Genomic DNA, 23,734 nt, shown 5'->3' on the forward strand with positions numbered 1-23,734 from the left:
GCCTTTAGCCCGGCTACTCCTTAGCACAAAGAGCCCGCGGGAAAAAAACATGGCGGTGGGTTACTATCACTGCTCTTCCTTGGTGCCCCCCACTGAAAATAACCAAGCTGCATGGAGAGGCTGGGAGGACCAGCTCAGACCCAAGCCTTGACTTGGTGGTTCCACTCCTTCGCACACCCGCACAGCCCCCCTTCTTCGTACCACCGCCACTTCACGCCTTTGTACACGGCCCGGGCGCATGGTTGGAAGCAGAGGAAGAGGTGCAGGCGCCGGGCCAGGCTGCAGTAGAGAGCCATGGAGACCACGATGAGGGGAGACATGATGACGAAGCCCAGGATGATCAAGGCCGAAGAGCTGTTGTCGTCCAGGATGGTCTGGCAGTAGTAGGCAGTCGAGTGGAGCACCTGCGAAGAGCAGAGGAAGTGAGTCAGGGGCGGTGGAATAGAATAGAATAGAATAGAATAGAATAGAGTAGAGTAGAGTAGAGTAGAGTAGAGTAGAGTAGAGTAGAGTAGGGTAGGGTAGGGTAAGGTAGGGTAGGGCAGGGCAGGGCAGGGCAGGGCAGGGTAGGGTAGGGTAGGGTAGGGTAGAGTAGAGTAGAGTAGAGTAGAGTAGAGTAGAGTAGAGTAGCGTGTCAGGTTACGATGTCGTCTCAAATAAATTGCATTTCCAAACAAGTAGTCTTTGATGAAATCTTTCATTGATTGAGCACAACAATCTATCCCCGACTCCATCGTAGTCAGCACTGACCTTCTGACCCCAAACCCTCCCTTTCCGTTCCCCAATTCTCTGCGTCTCATTGGCCATCTTCCAAGTCACTCTCCCCATATCTACTACTTCAGCTCACAGGAATGTCCCCCCCTCCCATCCCATCTCCTAGGGGATATTATCTTCAGGGAAAATAAGTAGGTGAAGAGTCAAGTGTCCTCTTCTCTTCCTTATGTCAGCACTGGAGTGAATGTAGCTTGGAGTGCTGGCATAGCGTAGCGTAGCATAGTGTAGCATAGCATAGCCAAGGACTAGCTATTTTCTCACCCCGTGGATCCCAACGCAGACTCGCTGGAGATGAGGAACTTCAGAGCCAACGGTTTTCCCCCCCCCCCTCTCTACAATTGGCCCACTCGACACCAGGAATCTTCCCCCACGAAATATTTTAGCTTTTCTAGAAATAGAATACCTCTTAATAGAAGATCTGTTCTATTCAGAATTAAAACAGAGGTAGAAACTAGAAAGGGGGAAATATTATTGTGTTATATTTCTATATAACACTTTAATTAATATGTAGATGTAAAGATCAGAAGTTGAAAGATGTTCCTATTAGGTATACCTAAATAATACCACTATGGCTATTAGTATTGTGTATTAAAATATTGAATTAATTAAACGATGAAGGCTTATATACAGGGTGGAGGAACGAGTAACATGTCAACAACTTTAATTTTAATATGTAGAATAATTATTAGAATTATATGTGTTTGATTAATGTAACTAATATTATCAGTATTATCACTGTCACTGTGTATTGAAACGAACGATACCAGACGCCACACTGCTCATGTATTCAATGCTTGCGTCCATTTAAAAATAAAAATAAAATATTTCAGCTTTTCTGATCCTACAATCTGGAGAAAAATCTATATTTTATCTTGGAGAGCACGTTGAATCAGAGGCGGTGGTCCAGATCGATTTTCTTCAGGCTGAAATCATATTTTCTAAATTGAACGCCCACGCCGAAGCCTCGGGGAGCCCAAAAGCAGAAAAGCAACCTCGATTCAATTTTATTTACATTTATGGATAGTTCCCATCCAATCCAATCCTCTCTCTTGTCATGTTAAAGTGCCCATTTGGTGGGTAATTGGCTTTTTTGCTTTGCCGAAAGGAAAAGAGGAGAGAAAAAGAGGAGCGAAAAAAAGGAGAGGAGGAGAGATCAGGGAAGAAGAAAAAATCAGAATGATACTTTGAGTGCTAAGTCTGAGGCTCCGAATTCTTTCTCATGGTTTAAAAAAAAAAAAAAAGGATTGGAACATTGAACCGCATTGAAACAAAACCAGCAACCTGATGTTTAGCCAGTCCTCGACTTATGACAGTTCGTTTAATGACCGTTCGAAGTTACGATGACACTGGAGGGGGGGGAAAGTGACTTACGACGGCTTTCCACACTTACACGACCATTGCAACATCCCCATGGCGATCAAAGTGATGAAAATTCAAGACGCTTGTCAACTGACTCATATTTACGACAATTGCAGTGTCCTGGGGTCACGTCAATTGGGAAGCCAGGTTCACTCAACAACCTTATCAACTGCAGTGATTCACTTAACAACTGCGGCAAGAAAATTCGTCAAATTGAGACATAACTCACTTAACAACCTGTCTCGCTCAGCCACAGACATTCTAGGCTCCATCGGGGTCGTAGATCGAGGGATTGGATTCGCCTGTGTTGAATTTTTCATTCCCCTTTACAGCTTGGGAAAGTCGGCCATTTTTTAAAAAAAATATCCCAGTGCTGTTTTCTTAAACTCCCGTATCCATTTTGGTTTGCTTTCCTTGATTAATTGGCTGTAGAAAACAGAAATAATATCCTTCTGTGTTCCCTAATTATCGGAAACGGGCAAAATTTTGGCTTATATTATCAGAGAAAACTCATCTTGGTCTTGAGGGCTTGTTTAACATTCTACATTCAGTGATGGGATTCAGCCGGTTCGGGCAAGTTCAGAAGAACTGGTTTTCGCTCCCGGGGGGGGGTGCAGGAGGCCGACTGCTGCCTGTCACACCCTCTGGCCACACCCACCATGGCCACGCCCACACAGCCGGTCATTAGGGCAGAGAACCTGTTGTTAAATTATTTGAATCCCACCACTGTCTACATTGGAAGGGTTTTTGCGTTAAGCCAGGATTTGTTTTAGAAAGTGGCTGGGTACAGGCCAGACAAAGCCAGAATCCAAAACTCATATCTTGGCTTGACTTCTGTATGTAAATTCAAACCGAGATTTAACATTCTATAAAAGGGGGTGGGGTTTTTTTGGGGTTAGGTGAAAGAGATGCTTAATTAACATCTAATTTTCCTTAGCAAATTACCCTCTTTGAGCTTTTTGCCTTGATTGATTGATTAATTTATATGGCAATCTATCAGCGTGTCTTCCTTGGGCAGCCCGCAGAGCAAAGGAAAACAAAATAAAACGTTACGGCTTAGCAAAATGGACTGTAATAATAATAATAATAATATTAAAAAAGACAGCAACTCAATATTAAGACCGGGAGACAAATTTCAGTGAAAGGCAACGGCCTCAATTACTATCAAGAACTAAAAATTGGACAGACCCACCAAGAACCTAGGAAGCGTTTAAGAAAACTTGGCAGGGGTGGATTTCAAAAATTTTAGCAAGGGGTTCTCTGCCCAGTGGCGTGGCCATGGTGGGCGTGGCCTAGTCAGCTTCCTGCACCACGGTGGGAGGGTTGTTTTTGCCCTCCCCAGGCTCCGGAGGCCCTCTGGAGGCCGGAAATGAACTTCCGGTAGGCCCATTTTTCGCCCTCCCCCGAGCCTCTGCGTGTGCCCTGCACTTATCTGCATCCAAAACAGGCCGCGTGGGGACCCCGGGGAGGGGAGGGGCGGGCAGGGTGGGGCCAGCCAGGAGTGGGATCTGAGGTTCACTCCCAGATGGCCCTGGCCCCAACTCTGCCTCCGACGCAGAGCCCTCGTCTGGGCCTTCCCCAGACTCCAGGACTGGCCCATGTTCCTCCCTCACTGTCCTACTCGCTGCCAACTCCGTGGGCTGCTGGCGGACCACAACTAATAAGTTACACATTGCTTTTCTACCTCTTGAAGATAAATCTCTTTGATTTTTCAGTTTTCTATAGATACCTAGATGCTGGACCAGGATGAATAATCCTACCATCCTATAAATACATGTGTCCAAGCCATCAAGGTATAAACTCTGTGAGCCATTTCACCTTTTCAATATTCCCTGTTATGCCAAGGTGCAATTTATTTCTCTCACCTCCAGCGAGAGGCATTCTTTGCGCTTCTGCCTCCGTGTGCCTTCGATTCCCATTTTTTTATCATCTTTTGGGGAAAAGATACTGTAAATGGCAAAAGAAATGTGAAACCTAAGAGCGAATGGAAAAAAAAAAGCAGGGCGTTGAATTTTCATGTTTTCCTCTGGAAGCTTTTCAAGAGGGATACCGGACACAAGAAGAAGTACAACTTGAATAAAATCTCCGGCAGCCGGAGAGAGGTGATCCAGGCCATCTTGCAGAAAAAAAGATCAGTGTTCACAAAATAAGAAAATAAGGCCCAAGGTGGCAAAGCAAATATTTTTGATATCTCTCAAGCAGTCAAAAAGTCAAGATTTGTATTAAGGGGACTTATAATTTGACGTTGATATGATGGCTGTTGCTTTGCAAAGGACACAGATGATTCAGAGTACATACAACAAACCGGCTTTCCCTGGGGAGAATCCAGTGATGGGATTCAGCCGGTTCGGGCCAATTCGGACAAACTGGTAGTTAAATTGCTGGCTGGCCCCACCCCACCCTGCCTCTTCCAGGAGTCCCCATGTACCCCATTTTGGCTCCGAGGCAAGCGCAGGGAGGCCTCCTAGGCCCAAAATGGGGCACGGGAGGGGGGGCGGTGCTCTCCCCCCCCCCATGTGGCCCGTTTTCGCTCCCAGGCCCGTTTTCGCTCCTAGGAGGCTTCAGGGATGCTTACTAGGCCCAAAACAGAGTGCGGGGGGGGGCATGTCCCCTCCACGGCCCGTTTTTGTTCCCAGGGGGTTGCAGGAGGCGGAGTGCTGCCTGTCACACCCCTGGCCACGCCCACCAAGCCACGCCCACAGAACCGGTAGTAAAAAAATTTGAATCCCACCACTGGGAGAATCCACCCTGCAGACCCTTTCTCCATTTCTTCCCTTTCCCCGCTGCCGAAAGCAGTAGCCATGACAACCATTGGGGTAGTGAGTTTACAAGTGGTTCGACAGGGGAACTGACTGCCACAAGATGTCACCGCTTCCGCTTTAGCTAGCTGGAAAGGGGAAGAGCTGGAGGGAAGAAATACCTTTGCCAAAGTTGAAATCTCCCAACAATTATTGGTAAAAAAAAAAAAAAAAAAGACCTAAAGCTTGGCAAAGACTTCTAACTCCACAACCCTCCATTCCCCACTCCGCTGAATACTCAATCATCCTGCCTTCTCCCTTAATGGCCTACTTTCTAAACTAATTCCAATGCCAAGTTACTTTGTAAGGTTCCAGTATCTAGCGGTTTCTGTTGCTTTGCTTCTTCGGTGTTATCTTCTCACCGCAGCAGTGAGATTTTTTATTTCCCCCCCCCCCTTTTTTTTTTTTAGAACTGTGATAAAATGGTGGGAATCTCCTGCAGTCTTATGGGAGGCAATTAGGGTCTATAAAGTCCAGGAGAGTTTGATTGTTCTTTAATATGCGGTAATAAACAACTCCGGGGAGATGAGCCCAGATTAAGGAAGCGCCTGCGCTAATTTCTGCAGGGACACGAGATGGGGGAGAGAGAGAGAGAGAAAGAGAACGGGGAAATTAAATCATGAGCTGCTTCAGAGGTTCCCAGTTCTCTTTTTCCTTCAGGACTGAGGGGAAACTGTTGCTCTAAAAATACAGGAACCTCTGAAGATTTGCAGGGCTGGGATTCACCCGGTTCGGACCAGTTCGGGGCAAACCGGATGCTAATTTTATATCTGGTTCACCGAGCCTGTAGTTGCAAGGACTGGCTGACACCACCCGCCCTGTCCCGCCCTGCCCCTCCCAGGAGTCTCCACGCGGCCTGTTTTGGATGTGAGGTAAGTGCAGGGCCCGTGCGGAGGCTCTAGGAGGGTGAAAAATGGGCCTACCAGAAGTACCCGAAGTCCAAAAATGGGCCCGTTTCTGGCCTCCGGAGGGCCCCCAGAAGCCCTCCCAGAAGCTCAAGGAAAGCCTCCGGAGCATGAGGAGGGCGAAAATGTCCCCCACACCTGTTGTAACTCAGGCCCACGTAGTTGATACTAAATGCAAACAGTTCCAAAAAACAAACAGATTTTATTAAAACCGCTCATTCTGAGAATTAACTCATTCTCAGCGTATTCTAAATGAAATGAAAGCAAAGTCCTCGAAACACCATTTATCGCTGACCTTGGGATAATTAGGCAAACCGCCAAAGGCTTTTCTTGGCAACAGTTCAGGAACAGAAGAAATAACTACAGCCAAACTAGAAGTAAATGTCTCAACGGTTGTTTTCCGGCAAAGATCCCAAGAGCCTTTGCTGCTCTTTTAAGCCTTATGGGAGGGGCCAATCATCTCCTGGCCTTACTCCTGAGTCGTCCTCTTTGGTTTAGCTGCTCTTGCCTTCTGGCAGCTCTTCTCATGCGTGCACTAGGAACAGGCTCCTCCTGTTCCTCTACCTCTCTACTGTCAGCCTCTGGAGGCTCCGGAGTCCGCACATCACTCCCCGATGGCCCTGGCCCCATCTCTGCCTCCGACGCAGAGCCCTCATCCGGGCCTTCCCCAGCCTCCAGGACTGGCCCATGTTCTTCCTCAGCCTCATCGCTGTCCGACTCCGCTGTCAGCTCCGCAGGCTGCTGGCGGACCACAACACCACCGTGATGCAGGAGGCCAAGGAGACCACATCCACCCAGCAACAGGGCAGAGAACCGTTTGCTAAAATTTTTCAATCCCAACCTTACACACAGTCTGCTAAAAGTAACCGGGGGGGGGGATTTCGAACATAATGTGGGCAAACCGAGCTGCGAAAAGTTTTTTTCTGTTTCATTCCCGGTCGGCCGAGGAAAACATAAGCTGAGTAATGGGGAAGGGAGCTTGCCTGGGCTTTGCATTCCCTCGTGTCCCATCTGCAAGGGATGGCTGAGTGACTTTCCAGAGAAGTTCCTGCTTGGATAATGCGACCGATATTCAGCGCGTAGTTAGTAGCAGCATCCTGATCTGTTGCTGCTCTGCGGGAACCGCTGGCCTCAAAAGCTGACATCCTGGGGAGCCATTAGCTAACCATACTCTTGAATACCCAAAGGTGTCATTTACCTCTATTGATGGTCTGTTTGCCACTATAGAAAGGAAAATAACCATCTGGCATCTCCTGGGGTGGGTGAGTGGGTGGGTGGGATGGATGGATAGATTTTTTGTTCGCTACTCATCTCAAACGGGGGCTCAGCCTGGAGCAGCGGACAGCCGCTGCTTTGCAAACGTCGCCATCGATTCCAGAAGAGGTCATTTAGAGAACAAAGTTACAATCCGGGATTGATTTAGCATTTTAATCGCCCCCCTCCCCCTTTAATTAAGCTGGTTTGAACCGCCGCTGGGGCTCCCGCTCTCCCATCGATTAAAAAAGTAATTGGGAGGCAGAGGAAGCAGCAAAGGATTCCATCAACTGGTCCCAGATCAGATCTCACCGAATGGACATGCTGTGGGTCCTGTCATCGAGGGAGATAGATTGAGTGGCCTGCCTTTTCTGCTGGGGGGAATCTCCTCCCACCCCCCACCCCCCCAAAAAGTGAGGATGGCCTCATCCCTCTCACAAGAGAGGGTTATGCCAGCAGGCCCCGGGGATCCCAGGGGATGGACGAAATAGTGGGGAGGCTCCATTAATATTAGCATTCTCTATCTATTATTCCTGTTTAACAGTTTTTATCGGGTTATTTAAATGCTCTTTATATTGGTTAACGGTAGTGATTTTAGATATTTATTGTTTGCTTTGATGTACGTCACCCAAGGTCATTTGCTGGTGAGATAGATAGATAGATAGATAGATAGATAGATAGATGATAGATAGATAGATAGATAGATAGATAGATAGATGATAGATAGATAGATAGATAGATAGATAGATAGATAGATAGATAGATAGATATCCTGTTTCCCCTGATAATAAGCCCAATCAGGCTTTTGAGCACATGGCAATAAGGCCATGCACTTATTTCAGGGTTCAAAAAAATGCAAGACAGGGTCTTATTTTCAGGGAAACATAGTAGATAGATAGATAGATAGAGAGGGAGAGAGAGAGAGATGGATAGAGAGAGAGAGAGAGAGAGAGAGGTGGATAGAGAGAGCGAGAGATGGATAGAGATAGAGAGAGAGATGGGTAGAAATAGATAGAGATGGATAGAGATAGAGAGATGCATAGAGAGGGGTAGAAATAGAGAGAGATGGATAGAGAGAAAGTTAGAGAGATAGATGGATAAAGATAGAGAGATGGGTAGAAATAGAGATGGATAGAGATATAGAGAGAGATGGGTAGATAGAGATGGAAAGAGATGGATAAAGATATATATATATATATGGAGAGAGATGGATAGATGGATAGATGGATGGATAGAGATAGAGATGGAGAGAGATGGAGAGAGAGAGATGGAGAGAGTTAGAGATAGAGAGAGATGAATAGAGATAGAGAGATGGATAGAGAGAGATTGATAAAGATAGAAAGATGGGTAGAGATGGATAAAGATAGAGAGAGATGGATAGATAGATAGATAGATAGATAGATAGATAGATAGATAGATAAACAGACAAAATATTTTTTCAACACTTCAAGACCATGGACAGCTCCTGATATTTGCATCAGGACTGGCTGATGAGGGAATCTTGAGGGCTTTTCCCCATTTTCCCAACATAGACCTTTTGCCTTTTGACATTTTCCGTGGGGGGGGGATCAGTCCCCTTTTGGTATTGCTCTTCCCGTTAAGAGAAAGTGCCTTCCCCACCCACTCCCCACCAAACAAACCCTTCTCATTGTAAGGGACCCTTTTGATAAAAAGGCGAAAGAGAAAGCAGTCGTATCCTCTCTTCCCTGGGATTCATCCTCAGACCATCCAAAGCACATTCTCTCCATCCCTCCTAGGTTTTTCCGGTGCCCTTCCTGATCATCCCGCCCCCATTGCCCTTTTCTGAATTCCTGATTCTGAAAAAGCCCCCCCCCTCCTTTTTTTTTGCGAGGGGTGGGTGGGGGAGAACTTCTGCAAGGAAGGTTTGATAAAGCTCAAACTTCCTAGGGATGCAAAGGAAGGGAGCAGATGAAATGCCTTTTGAGTAGATTTGTCCCTAATGGCACGCATGCACTACCTTGGCAGGTCGATCCGCAGAATACTTAATGAGAAGAAAATGAATTTGTCAATCGGAATGAATCAAGGGTTGGTCGAGATGGCCTGAGCCCAAAACCTCCACGCTTGAAGCCATGGATAATATTGATTCAGGATTTTTAACAGATGAACAGAGTTGGAAGGGACCTCGTGGGTCATCTAGTCCAACCCCCTGCCCAAGTAGGAGAACCTACACCCCTGGTGGTGAACCTATGGCGTGCGTGCCAGAGGTGGCACACAGAGCCCCTCTCTGTGGGCACGCGTGCTGTCACCCCAGCCCAGCTCCATCGGGTTTCTTCAGGGAAAGAGAGGGGAAGAGAGAAAGGGAGAGAGGGAGGGAAAGAGAGACAGAGAGAGAAAGAGAGAGAGAGACACAGAGAGAGAAAGAGGGGATGAAGAGAGAGAGAGGGAGGGGAAGAGAGGGGGGAAGAGAAAGGGGGAAAAAGGGAGGGAGGGAAAGAGAGAAAGAGAGGGAGAGGGAGGGGAAGAGAGGGAGGGGAAGAGAGAGGGAAGAGAGAAAAGGAGGGGGAAAGAGGGAGGGAGGGAAAAAGAGGGGAAGAGAGAGAAGAGAGAGGGAAAGAGAGAAAGAGGGAGGGGAAGAGAGAGGGAGAGGGAGGGAAACAGAGAGGGAAGGAAAGAGAGAAAGAGGGAGGGAAAAAGAAATGATATTACAAAAGTTTTTCTTTTTTATTGTTGCTAAACGTAATATTTCAAAAGCAGAAAAAAATGAAGGGGCATAAAAGTGCATTGATCATGTTTTTCTTAGAACAATTAGCTGAACTCTGCCTTGTTTATCATTATTTTAGGTAGTAAAACCTCAGTATTCAGGTTAACTTGCCGTATTGGCATTTTGGTTTTGGGTTGAAGTTTGGGCACTCGGTCTCTAAAAGGTTCGCCATCACTGCCCTACACCATTTTTTTCAAAAAACAACATCTTTTATCTTCTTGAAGATTTGCTGCAATCTGGAATCCTCTCCTTGCTTTTCCCAAATGCAGAATATTTTAGAAGCATTTCTGCCACCACTGGAATTCTTGGGCCATTTTTTCCCCCCCAATCAGAAAATAGACTCTTAGTTTTATAGATTTGGGGGTGTTTTTTTTCTCATCTTGGTTTTTTTCCCCCTTTTACTGACCTCCGCGCCCCTCCGCCCCACTTTTTTTCTCCCTCCTGTCTTTAATTTATCAGACAAATCCTGGAGACTGACTGCGGTAAGTGTGTGCTGGGGGGAGAAATCCTTAATTAAAAAGACATTAAATGGAATTCAGTCCGTGTCGGCAAATACAGACAGAAGCTAAGGAGCAGGAGGGAGGCTGGGAGAAAAAAAGAGAAGCAAGCCACACACACACACACACAAAATACTGTTAGAATTAGACAAAAATTCTGCAGGAGCCAAGAAAGAAAGAAAGGAAGGAAGGAAGGAAGGAAGGAAGGAAGGAAGGAAGGAAGGAAGGAAGGAAGGAAGGAAGAGCTCCTGTCAATGAAGATCTGGAATTTATTGAGATTGTAATTAATTACTGAAGAGGAAATTTAGATCAGTGTGTATGCGTCTCCACCAAGAGACGCATAGTGCAATAACTTGAATTCCTCTCTTCTCTTCCTGCTCTGTTTCCTACCCCAAAACTGATAACAAAGCTGTTTTTCCTTAATATTACGGGCAGACTGTTCTTACAATCCATTTGTAAGATTTGTATACATCAGTGGAAGCTTTTTGAATGACAGAGGCCTTGATGGGACACAAAATTATCTGTGTAGCAAATTTAACTTTTCTCCTAAAAGGTAAAGGTTCCCTTCACACATATGTGCTAGTCGTTCCCGACTCTAGGGGGCGGTGCTCATCTCCCTTTCAAAGCCGAAGAGCGAGCGCTGTCCGAAGACGTCTCCGCGGTCATGCGGCCGGCATGACTCAACGCCAAAGGCGCACGAAACACTGTTCCCTTCCCACCAAAGTTGGTCCCTGTTTTTCTACTTGCATTTTTTACCTGCTTTCGAACTGCTAGGTTGGCAGAAGCTGGGACAAGTCACGGGAGCTCACCCCATTACGCAGCACTAGGGATTCGAACCGCTGAACTGCCGACCTTTCGATCGACAAGCTCAGCTCTTAGCCACTGAGCCACCGCATCCCCATATCATATAAATACTGCAACTTATTTATTACATTTTACGGCAGTTTTTTATTCATACTAACACATGCCAATAAAATAAACATATCTTTAATTTGATCAACCATTTACATTTTTATTCCTGTGAGTAGTTGTCGTAGGCTAAACCCCCCCCCCCCCTCCTCAGTACACTGCTTTGCCTGGGGGCCCGTAATGCTGTTAAGACAGCCCCTGGAGCAACTCTTAGCAGGTTGAATCCGATGCCCGTGCCAAAAACAAGCCTGATCAAGTTGGCTTTTTAAAACAGGATGGAATTCGGAAAGTCAATGAAAGCCGTGGACTCTTTTCAAGATTACAGTATACAACCGCCCTCATTCTCAACCTCTTAACTGGGGTAGGATGCAGCCAAGATAGGGCGACAGCTATGCTTGCTAGGAATGCTAGATTCCCCATATTTGGAAAATTGGGAAACAGATTTAGTTTTGGTGGGCACGATGTAAAAAAGATGTGGAGACTCTAGAAAGAGTGCAGAGAAGAGCAACCAAGAGGATTAGGGGACTGGAGGCTAAAACATATGAAGAACAATTGCAGGAACTGGGTATGTCTAGTTTAATGAAGAGAAGGACTAGGGGAGACATGATAGCAGTCTTCCGATATCTCAGGGGCTGCCCCAAAGAAGAGGGAGTCAAGCTATTCTCCAAAGCACCTGAGGGCAGGACAAGAAGCAACGGGTGGAAACTAATCAAGGAGAGAAGCAACTTAGAACTAAGGGGAAATTTCCTGACTGTGAGAACAATTAATCCATGGAACAACTTGCCTCCAGAAGTTGTGAATGCTCCAACACTGGAAGTTTTTAAGAAGACGTTGGATAACCATTTGTCTGAAGTGGTGTCAGGTTTCCTACCTAAGCAGGGGGTTGGACTAGAAGACCTCCGAGGTCCCTTCCAATGCTTCTATTCTATTCTATTCTATTCTATTCTATTCTATTCTATTCTATTCTATTCTATTCTATTCTATTCTATTCTATTCTATTCTATTCTATTCTATTCTATTCTGTTCTGTTCTGTTCTGTTCTATTCTATTCTATTCTATTCTATTCAGATGCTGCAAGCTTCACCGGTCCCTCTCTTGGGTATTAATGACTGGTGGCTACTAGCTTTCCAAGAGATCCTTTCCCCTCTCTTGCAGGGTGAGGGAGAACAACCTGGATTTTTGCAGAGAACTACTTTCGTATTCATAAAATTACAGGGTTAGAAGGGGCCTTTGAGATCTTCTAGTCCAACCCTCCCACATACACATACTTAAGGAGGAGATCCTATACCATTCTGTCCAATCTCTTCTTTAAAAACTTCCAGTGTTGGAGCAACCCACAACTTCTGAAGGCAAAGTCGTTCTACTGGTGAATGGTTCTCACTGTCAGGAAATTTCTCCTTAGAAATTCTTAGGTTGGATCTCTCTTTATAGTGATTTTCAACCTGTTACTTCTTGCAATGGGTTATTCAGGAGAAGGAACCAGCAGTTGAGAAGAGGGTGGGGTGGGGGTCTTTGCTCACTAGGGCTAACAGTCTGAGAGCCAGATAACTTCCAAAGAAAAGGCGTTTTCTTTTAGACTAAGATCCTTGTTCGAATCTGACTTCTGTTTAAGAAGGGCATTTTGCACAAAGATAGTAACAAAAAATTTAGAATGTGCCGAAATGAACAAACTGAACATTTGAAATTAAGGAAAAGGAAGACACTGAATGTTTCGAGGTATGGGATCTGTTCTAGCAATGGTTACGTAAGAGAAACAGGAGATAGAACTTCAAAAAGCATAAGAGAAAGACTAATCTTATTATTAGGATTGTTTACCGTAACTTATTGATTAATTTTGATTAGTATTAACAATTAATCTATATTGATGTTACGAGGGAATTACCCATGTTAGTGTGAGATTACGATTAGAGAATACTATCATCATTACTGTGATGCTTATTGCTCAAAAGAACTGTAACCAGACAACACATATATATAAAATCCACTATATGGATTTTGAATATGTTGCTCTTGTTTATTTATATTAATATATATATATATATATATATATATATATATATATATATATATATATATATATCTTTTTTCTTTTTTCATAGGCTTTTATGTGCATATTCTTTCTAGCCAGGTTTTACCTATGTAAACTATGTAAACTACCTAGGTAAACTTAGTTGTTCTAGGGCTGTAGAACAACTAAGTTTACATAGGTAAAACCTGGCTAGAAAGAATATGCATATATATATATATATATATGCATATTCTTTCTAGCCAGGTTTTACCTACGTAAACTTAGTTGTTCTACAGCCCTAGAACAACTAAGTTTACCTAGGTAAAACCTGGCTAGAAAGAATATGCACATAAAAGCCTACGAAAAAGGAAAATATATATATATATATATATATATATATATATATATATATATATATATATATATATAGTATTTTGCAAAGGCGAACATTATCTTTTCCTTGTCATAGCATCACGCCCCATCAACATCATGTCTGTCAACAGCCAGCATTCTTTCTCTTCACAACGAAACAAAGCCAACGAAGGAACTCCCCGACACTTGAGGAAGTGAACAGGTTGGCTGTTTTTGGATCTCTACCCTCCCCCCCCCTTTCCTTAACAACTTGAGTGTACAGTCAACAATGCCCTTTGGGTAGGACTTAGTGGGTCAAGTCCCATTTAGCATTATGCGTCTGAAGCATCCATTGCATCGAAGCTACCTTGTGATGCTTGTCATCCAACGAAGGACCACATATCCCATGCTGGCAGAGCGATTAAGGGGTTGGGCAAAGACGGAGGAACTCCAGGTTCCTTTCTGTCCCTTATCTATGAAGCTTCCTGGCTGACTTTGGACCAGTCACTCTCTCAGCTCAACCTAGCTCACTGCTCCTGCAGTGAAAAATAAGAGAATGGAAACACTATGTAAATAGATCTCCTTGAGGTCATTGGATGAAAGGCAGAATAGAAACCTACGGGGAGCCATCAAATCTAGCACAGTGTGATGACTTAACTGACGACAGACGATGCCTCTGAGAACAGACAGAGTACAAACCTCCCCTATCCACTAGGCTTCTCTCTCTATCCTCACCCAGAAAGTTCGGCTTGCTGTATAATACTTACCCGGGAGTGACACTGGAATCCGAAATAGACCACGACGATGGCGGGCAAAAGGACCACTGAAAAGATGGCAGCCATCAGAAGGAAGTTCAGGAGAAAAGCCAAAGAGTTCATTGCCCCCACCAAGCAAGTCCAGGCCCAACAGCCACAGGTGCTACGACGCTCCATGGGCAGGAGCTGGTCCTCCATGTTGTAAGGTGGGAGAGTTTGGATGGTGTGGGACGTGTCGGAGAAGTTGTCCCCTTCGTAGTCGTCAATCTCCTGATCGGACATCTTCAGGAAGATCAAACCGGGCGTCTCAATTCCTTAATTTCCTCCTCTCCCTTTTCTGTCCGTTCAAAATGGAGCACCCCAAGTTAGGGGAGAAGATAGTGGCCGAGGTGGGTTTTTCCCAAAGTGGTGCCCACTTCCAGGAAACAGGAGATTGAATGGAGGTGGCCTTGGGAGCATAAGACAGAAGTTCTTACATGTCCTTTCGGGGATCAGGTGGTTGCCTCACCTGAACCGGTGGGACGAGACGGAGAAGACCTTCCAAGAGATGGGATGAAGTTTTCCTAGAGGGTGGACAGTTCTCCAGCTTTGCCTACTGGAATTCTTGGTGCCAGAAGAGCTTGCCGGTGTGAAATTTGCAAGGGAAGGGGCCAAACACACACGCCATCTTCTGCTTCCACCTTGTGGGTTTGAGTTTCCAGCGAGATGCTCAATTTTCCAGAAGTTCTACACCGGTCGCACCGGTCCTTCCCTCGGCACTCCTCAAGTCTCCACGGCAGTTTGCGCTGGATTCATCCCCTGATTATTTGGGCAGGGTTCGGTCCTTCAACTTTTCACTTCCCCCCCTCCTTCTCTTTTGTGATGTCCCGGATGCAAGGAAGGCTCCCTCCCTGCCTGAGCCGATGGCTCCTTTCCCTCTTCTGAGCCGGCTCTGATCTCAGTGCTGCCGCTTAGAAGCAGCTGCACCGAATTTTCTCCTGCAGGCATCCAATCCTTTGCTGCTGCTGCTGCTGCTGCTTCTCTCCACCCCCTTCGAGTCGCTTACTACGTACCCGTTTCCATCCAGCCAGGCCCACTGCTGATCTTTTCCTTGGTGTGTTGCTGCTCTCTGTTCCCTTTTGATGGAGGGAACCGGACCAGCAGGCTGAGGAAGGGTGCCAGGCAGAGGACAGTGAGAGAGGGGGGGAAAGGAGATTAATGAGAAGGGATGAGAAGGAATAGAATAGAATAGAATAGAATAGAATAGAATAGAATAGAATAGAATAGAATAGAATAGAATAGAATAGAATAGAATAGAATGGATTAGGAATAGGAATAGGAATAGGAATAGGAATAGGAATAGGAGAGTAGAGTAGAGTAGAGTAGAGTAGAGTAGAGTAGAGTAGAGTAGAGTAGAGTAGAATAGAATAGAATAGAATAGAATAGAATAGAATAGAATAGAATAGAATAGAATAGAATAGAATAGAATAGAATAGAATAGAACTAGGACTATAGAGTAGAGTGGAGTGGAGTGGAGTGGAGTGGAGTAGAGTAGAATAAGGATTAGGAATAGGAATAGGAGTAGGAGTAGGAGTAGGAATAGGAATTAGGAATAGGACTATACAGTAGAGTAGAGTAGAGTAGAATAGAATAGAATAGAATAGAATAGAATAGAATAGAATAGAATAGAATAGAATAGAATAGATTAGGAATAGGAATAGGAATAGGAATGGGACTATAGAGTAGAGTGGAGTGGAGTAGAGTAGAGTAGAGTAGAGTAGAGTAGAATAGAATAGAATAGAATAGAATAGAATAGAATAGAATAGAATAGAATAGAATAGAATAGAATAGAATAGAATAGAATAGAATAGGACTAGGACTATAGAGTAGAGTGGAGTGGAGTGGATTGGAGTGGAGTAGAGTAGAGTAGAATAGAATAAGGATTAGGAATAGGAGTAGGAATAGGAATTAGGAATAGGACTATATAGTAGAGTAGAGTAGAGTAAAGTAGAGTAGAACAGAACAGAACAGAACAGAACAGAACTGAACTGAATTGAATTGAATTGAATTCTTTATTGGCCAAGTGTGATTGGACACACAAGGAATTTGTCTTTGGTGCATATGCTCTCAGTGTACATAAAAGAAAAGATACGTTCATCAAGACTCATAAGGTACAATACTTAATGATAGTCATGGGGTACAAATAAGCAATCAGGAAACAATCAATATAAATCATAAAGATACGAGCAACAAGGTTACAGTCATACAGTCATAAGTGGAAGGAGATGGGTGATGGGAACGATGAGAAGATTAATAGTAGTGCAGATTTAGTGAATAGTTTGACAGTTTGAGGGAATTATTTTTTTTAGCAGAGCGATGACGTTCGGGAAAAAACTGTCCTTGTGCGTAGTTGTTCTGGTGTGCAGTGCTCTATAGCGTCGTTTTGAGGGTAGGAGTTGAAACAGTTTATGTCCAGGATGCGAGAGGTCTGTAAATATTTTCACAGCTCTCTTTTTGACTCGTGCACTATACAGGTCCTCAATGGAAGGCAGGTTGGTAGCCATGATTTTTTCCTGCAGTCCTAATTATCCTCTGAAATCTGTCTGTCTTGTTGGGTTACAGAACTAAACCAGACAGTTATGGAGGTGCAGATGACAGACTCAATAATTCCTCTGTAGAACTGGATCAGCAGCTCCTTGGGTCATACAAGACGCCCGGTTCTACCTTTGCCTCTGACTTGCAACTTTTTTTTTTTTTTTTTTGTATTCCAGATTTATTTCTGGCACAAGCCACCCCATTGCAGTAACTCTGGGAGATTTGCAAAAATGTAGGCATCTCTTGACACCAGCTAAAGTGAATTAAGGCGCCGGATCCATCTCTGAAGTCAACTTTTCAGAAGTTTTTTCAGAAGTGTTCATGGAAGTAAAAAGGGGAAGAAATCCAACTACAGGTAATCCTCAATTTACAACACTTCATTTAGTGACCAAAGTTGCAAAGGCGTTGGGGGGGGGAAAAAGGACTGTTTTTCAAACTCACAACTGTTGCAACATCCCCAGGGTGGCGTGATCAGAATCCGGATGTTTGGCCCCTGATTCATATTTATTCACGTGGCAACTAAGAGGCATAAAAAAACAGGGAAAGCCTCTTTCTTAGTGGAATGGAAGCTGCTGAGAAGGTTGGAGTTTTGGTGGCCAGGAAGGCTGGAGAACTTCAAGGGCAATTGTCCCAAAAGGATTCCATGCCACCAGCTTCCAACTCACGGTTCTGCAGAATCTCCCTCACCTTTCTCCTTCATCCCACATCTCAAAGTTGTTTCTCCTCCGCATCAAGCCGATGTTGTGAAGCTGATAATTGGCGACGGGAGGAGATGGAGAAAGGCAGCGTGTAAAAATAAAAGGAAGTGCCAGAAGTCATCTTAAAAATAGACACTTCGGCTGGCAGCGTCAAGTGTTCCCCCCCCCCAGAGTGGCACGAGGAGAACGATAAAATACAGTTAGTTCTCTGGCAGAAAATTGGAGAGGCTGTAATGATTCCCTGGGCACTTCGGAGGAAGGAAGTGGCGTGAGCACTCGCTCGCACAATTGCGTTTTGGCGAGTGTGAATATGTCTAACCTTGTCCCGAGGAAGCATGCCCAAGGGATCAAGATCAAAATATTTATCAACCTACTCAAAAGAAACGTCTGTCACTCCCAACGAAAAAAGACTCCAAGGCTTGACTTTCCTCAAAGTTCCATTTTATTAGAGATGTCACATCTGAGAAAACCCGAATCTGAAAGCTTCCAGGTTTCCCCCAAACCAAAAGAAAGTTCAAGTCCCTGCCCAGCACCCACATGTCCATCACATGCTCCAATCAGGCACCATCCAAAACTGATAATGCCTCCCAGTCACCTCATCGCAGCTGCAGGGCACTGTGGCCTTGACTCTCTGAGAAAAGAATGTTATTTTGACTACATATCACCCATACTCTATACAATCCCCTCCTCCCATTTTCCCACAGTAGAAAATGTGACAGGCCTGAAGGCCCAACTGTAAAAGATGGCTTCCAGGTCTGACACACACACACACACACACCATATCAGAGGAAGGGAGTGAAACGAGTTTGGGGATACCCAGTAGCGTGCAAAATGTGTAAGCCAACTTGGCCTGATATCTATCCATAGCACCTAGAACCAGTCAAGCACAGGGTATTTATTGGCTCTAAAATAAATATGTAAGTTCTGTTTTGGGGAGTTCCTAGAGGTCTCGTCTTGCAGGACCACAGAATCAAGTCAATTCTTCTAAGCCAGACCTGGGAAAAATGCGTCTGGGCTGCTGTCACTCTCCTTGGTGCTGAACCTGATTTCCTGTTGATTTCTCCAAAAGCTTATCCAGATTGCTTCTCTCCATTATTGGTTCGATTTATTTATTGGTTCGATTTATATGCTGCCCTTCTCCGGGGATTTAGTCCGGGGACTAAGGGTGGCTTACAATGCGTTAAGCAATAGTCTTCATACTTTTGTATATACCTGCTTAGTAGGGCTTGCGGCCGCCCCCTAAGCGGTGTTCTTTTTTTATACAAAGTCAGCTTATTGCCCCCACAGTCCGGGTCCTCATTTTACCTACCTCGAAAGGATGGAAGGCTGAGTCAACCTTGAGCCTGGTGAGATTCGATTTGAATGATGTTGGACGAGAGATTCTGAGGAAGCGGGAACTGGCCAGTCGTTGAACTTGAGCTTGCCGAAATCCACTTGCTTCTTGTCGAAACGGCTTCATCCTTTCTCTGAATGAAAGGCAAGAGTTCCCTCTAACAGGGTTGGATCAATGAAATAAATGGTGGCTGGATTGGGAGCCTCAGTTCGGTGCTTTTAAGGACTGCAGACAACGCCGCCTTCTTCGTGACCAGCATTAAAGTCAGATTCAGCTGCCAACCAGGTTAATTTTTAAACATGAAATAGTAGCGAGAAGGTATTACTTTTCCCCCCGGGAGCCAAAAAAATATTGGGAATCGCAGCTTTCGAATTCCCCCCTTTCCCTCTGATGAATATTTAAACCTATTTACGGCCCTTTTCCCAGCTTTGAAATAATTCATTCCTTTCCTTTCTTAGACGTAGCACCCCCCCCCCACTCATCTTAGCCGCCAAAAGAAAAGTTGCACGGCTGATTTTTATCCTCAGCCATTGCACTTAAAATAGCCCGGCATAATTGCATAAAACCCAGATGGCGTCCAGGGTGCAAACAATCACGACGGATTGCACAGAATGTTCTCCGGAGATACGTAGTGTTTGTGCCTCACAATTGCTCTTTCTTTCGCCTTTCTCCTTCCCCCATCCTCACCGCTCTCAGGACTATCATTCCGGACAAATGACTGTCCAGTCTCTTCTTGAAAACCTCCAGCATTGGAGCATCTTCTGGAGGCGAGCTATTCCACTGATTAATTGTTCTAACTGTCAGAAAAATTCTCCTTCCTTCCAGGTTGAATCTCTCCTTGATTAGTTCCCACCCATCGCTTCTTGTTGCCAGGGCTCCAAGTAACATCCCCAACGAAAGAAAACTCCGAGGCTTAAGTTCCCTCAAAGTTCCATTTTATTAGACGTGTCATATTGGCACATCTGGGAAAACCCAAATCCGAAAGCTTCCAGGTTTTCCCCACCCAAAGGCAAGTTCAAGTCCCCGCCCAGCCCCCACATGTCCATCACGTGTCCCAATCCAAGCACCGTCCCAATTGGAGATGCCTCCCAGTTTCATCTGTCCAGGGACAGGGCAAGATGTCCTTGACTCTCTGAGAAAGGAATGTTGTTTTGACTGTATTATCACCCATGCTCCATACAGTCCCCCCTCCCAATTTCCCACAGGGGTAAATTTGGCAGGCCTGAAGGTCCAATGCAAAAGATGGCTTCCAGGCGTGACAGGCTGCCCCCCCATTGGAAAACCATGTCCTGAAACAAGAGTAGCATAGTGGTTAATTCATCATACTAACTATCTCTCCCTCCCCTTTGGCTTATTGGGAAACTTTTCGTGGAATTGTTTTACTAGCTTATTAGCTTTAACATTCCAGCTTCCAGGAATTGACATTTGTCCTGCCCTCAGGTGCTTTGGAGAAGAGGCTGACTCTCTCATTGTTGTGACAGCCCCTCAAATACTGAAAAACTGCTATCATATCACCCCTAATCCTTCTCTTTGTTAGGGTAGAATATACTCAGTTCCCTCAATCGTTCATCGTACAGTTCAGCCACTAGACACATGGGTTTCCAACTTTGGCAACTTTAAGACTTGTGGACTTCAACTCCCAGAATTCCTCAGCCAGCTTTGCTTTGCTGACTGAGGGATTCTGGGAGTTGAAGTCCACAAGTCTTAAAGTCGCCAAGGTTGGAGACCCCTGCTCTAGACCAGTGGTGAAATCCAAATTTTTTTTTTACTACCAGTTCTGTGAGCGTGGCTTGGTGGGTGTGGCAGGGGGAGGATACTGCAAAATCTCCATTCCCACCCCACTCCAGAGGAAGGATACCGCAAAATCCCCATTCCCTCCCCACTCCTGGGGGAAGGGTATTGCAAAATCTCCATTCCCACCCCACTCTGGGGCCAGCCTGTTCTCCAAACTACTCAAAATTTCCGCTACCAGTTCTCCGAACTGCTCAAAATTTCCACTACCGGTTCTCCAGAACCTGTCAGAACTTGCTGGATTTCACCCCTGCTCTAGACCCCTTATCGTCTTTGTTGCTCTTCTCTGCACTCTTTCTAGAGTCTCACCTTCTCACCAAAGGGGGTCCCTATTTTTCTACTTGCATTTTTATACCTGCTTTCGAACTGCTAGGTTGGCAGAAGCTGGGACAAGTAATTGGAGCTCACCCTGTCACACGGCACTAGGGATTCGAACCGCTGAACTGTCGACCTTTCGATCGACAAGCTCAGCGTCTTAGCCCCTGAGCCACCCTCTAGTCTAGGTCATCATGTTTGTTTTCCATAAAACAGAGAAACTACATAAATATGATAGTTGTATTTTTTTTTCTGGCTTATGGTTTGATATCGCTTCCTTCTGCTCTGAATTTAGCATCTGATATACGCTAACTTTTTTGGGGAGTGGGGGTGGGGGGAGATTGGGGGGAGTGACTCAGTGGTGAAATGTAAAATTTGTTACTACCGGTTCTGTGGGCGTGGCTTGGTTGGGCGGGGTAATATGACTGAGTGGGTGTGACCAGCTTTTTTTTTTTTTACTTTTAAAACCATTTTTTCTACAACCTCTTCGGCTGAAGCGGTTGTAAAAAAAAGGTTTTTAAAGCCTCTGATGATCCCAGCTGACTTGCCTGATTGACAGAGGCTTTCTTTTTTTAAAAAAAACAACCTCTGATGATCCCAGCTGAGCCACGCGATCATCAGAGGCTTTTTTTTTTTACTTTTAAAAGCATTTTTTTTTGGCCAAATAGGTTGCAGAAAAAATGCTTTTAAAAATAAAAAAAAAAGCCTCTGATGAATGCTCGGCTCAGCTGGGCAATTGGGGGGGGGGCAGGAATTTTTGCTACTGGTTCTCTGAACCATCTGCCTCCATTGCTACCGGATCAGGCGATCCGGTCTGAACCGGGAGTATTTCATCCCTGGAATGACCAAACTGGATGCAGTATTCCACGTGCTCCGATTTATTGCGAGTTTCATCTCTGAGCAACGGCTTTCTGGATTTTTAACTTTTAATTGGTAAAGAAATGAGGCATAAGGCTCAACAGAGTTGAGGGGGGGGGCAAAGAACCTTACCGTACAACAGTTGTGGCTTTTATGGGAGCGCCCGCACCATTTTCAACAGCTTCGCCTTTTAGTTATGGGTCTAATTAGCTTGTACTCCTGAAGATGAACCTCTGGGGGGAAATACAAAGGCTCGGCAACCGCACAATTATGCCGCAAATTTTTATCATTACGTGGACAAGTCCGCAGCTCGCCTGCTGCCTTAGTTAATATCTGAATCTGCCTTTTATCCACGGGGTCAGTTAGATAGAATAGCGGGCATGCCATTCCTGGTGCAGCGGGAGAAAAGTAATTGGACAGGCCGAGTGGCTCCATATCAAACACAAATAGAGGTGATCTGAGGATTTGGAAAAGGGAGATAGGCCTTTCTATCTCTATCCATCTCTCTCTCTATCTCTATCCATCTCTCTCCCTCCCTCCCTCCCTCCCTCTCTCTCTCTATCTACTGTGTTTCCCTGAAAATAAGACCCTGTCTTATATTTTTTTGAACCCTGAAATAAGCGCTTGGCCTTATTGCCATGTGCTCAAAAGTCCGATTGGGCTTATTATCAGGGGGTGTCTTATTTTGGGGAAAACAGGGTAGATAGATAGATAGATGATAGATAGATAGATAGGTAGGTAGGTAGGTAGGTAGGTAGGTAGGTAGGTAGATAGATAGATAGATAGATAGATAGATAGATAATGATATAGAGAGATAGAAGATAGAGAGACAGTAGATAAGATAGATAGATAAGATAGATATGATAGATATCGTGTTTCCCCGAAAATAAGACCCTGTCTTATATTTTTTTGAACCCTGAAATAAGCGCTTGGCCTTATTGCCATGTGCTCAAAAGCCCAATTGGGCTTATTATCAGGGGATGTCTTATTTTGGAGGAAACAGGGTAGTTGCTAAGTCGACAAAAGCCTGCTTCCTCATTCTCTGCAAATCCAATATTTGTTCAGTGCGCCAAGATTGTCACATGTCCGCCTTATTTCCCTTTGTTTACGCCTCAGCACATCTCAAATAACAAGGGCCTGTGTGAAGAGGGTAAGATACACCCTCCTTTGCTCCGGCTTTCATTACATACAGTATATTTATTTATTTATTTATTTATTTATTTATTTATTACATTTCTCTCTTCAGCACTGAAGCTTTGAAATATTGGGGGGTTGTAAAAAATAATAATAATAATAATAAATCCCGAGCCTCCCCAAATTGGGAGAAAATAGGTGAAAATGTCAACTCCAATGACACATCCTGCCAGTCTGCTTGCAGCCCTCCTAAGCCTAAAATGATCTTTAAAAAACACACATTGAAGATGGTTTCCCCAGTGAAAAAAATTAGAGATGTGTGCACTTTGTTCCCTGAATAGTTATACTAGGTGCAGAAACTTACTGCACAGATGCCTCTTTCCTTGGTCTGAAGGAAGCCAAGGGAACAGGGATTTGGTCTAGCTATGTAGCTAAAGAAAGTTATTCCCAAACAGAGGAAGGAAAGGAAAGAGGGATAAGAAGGGAAGGAAAGGGGAAAGGAAAGGGGAAAGGAAAGGAAAGAGGGAAGGGGAAGGGGAAGGGGAAAGGAAAGGAAAGGAAAGGAAAGGAAAGGAAAGGAAAGGAAAGGAAAGGAAAGGAAAGGAAACGGAAGGAAACGGAAGGAAACGGAAGGGAAGAGGGAAGGGAAGGACAGGAAAGGAAGGAAAGGAAAGGAAAGGGGAAGGGAAGGGAAAGGAA

General features: G+C 44.9%; 1 protein-coding gene across 1 annotated transcript; it reads right to left on the reverse strand.

Annotated features, from left to right (window-relative positions):
- Window positions 1-134: 134 nt before the first annotated feature.
- Window positions 135-14,614, reverse strand: TMEM88B (transmembrane protein 88B). The gene is made up of 2 exons (XM_070956354.1): window positions 14,345-14,614; window positions 135-404 (listed from the first exon to the last, which is right to left on the reverse strand). Exons 1-2 carry the CDS (start codon window positions 14,612-14,614, stop codon window positions 135-137), a joined length of 540 nt encoding a protein of 179 aa, XP_070812455.1.
- Between the last annotated feature and the right edge of the window lie 9,120 nt (window positions 14,615-23,734).

Source organism: Pituophis catenifer, unplaced genomic scaffold (assembly GCF_029215685.1).
Source record: "Pituophis catenifer annectens isolate HBS135680 unplaced genomic scaffold, rPitCat1.0.hap2 SCAF_18, whole genome shotgun sequence".
NCBI classification, from domain to species: Eukaryota; Metazoa; Chordata; class Lepidosauria; order Squamata; family Colubridae; genus Pituophis; species Pituophis catenifer.

Bases quoted from the DNA above. Each gene is read 5' to 3' on its own strand.
- TMEM88B (XM_070956354.1), bottom strand. From the start codon at position 14,614: ATGTCCGATCAGGAGATTGACGACTACGAAGGGGACAACTTCTCCGAC. The intron at 405-14,344 runs GTAAGTATTATA...TGCTCTTCGCAG, and splicing joins GATTCCAGTGTCACTCCCGG to GTGCTCCACTCGACTGCCTA.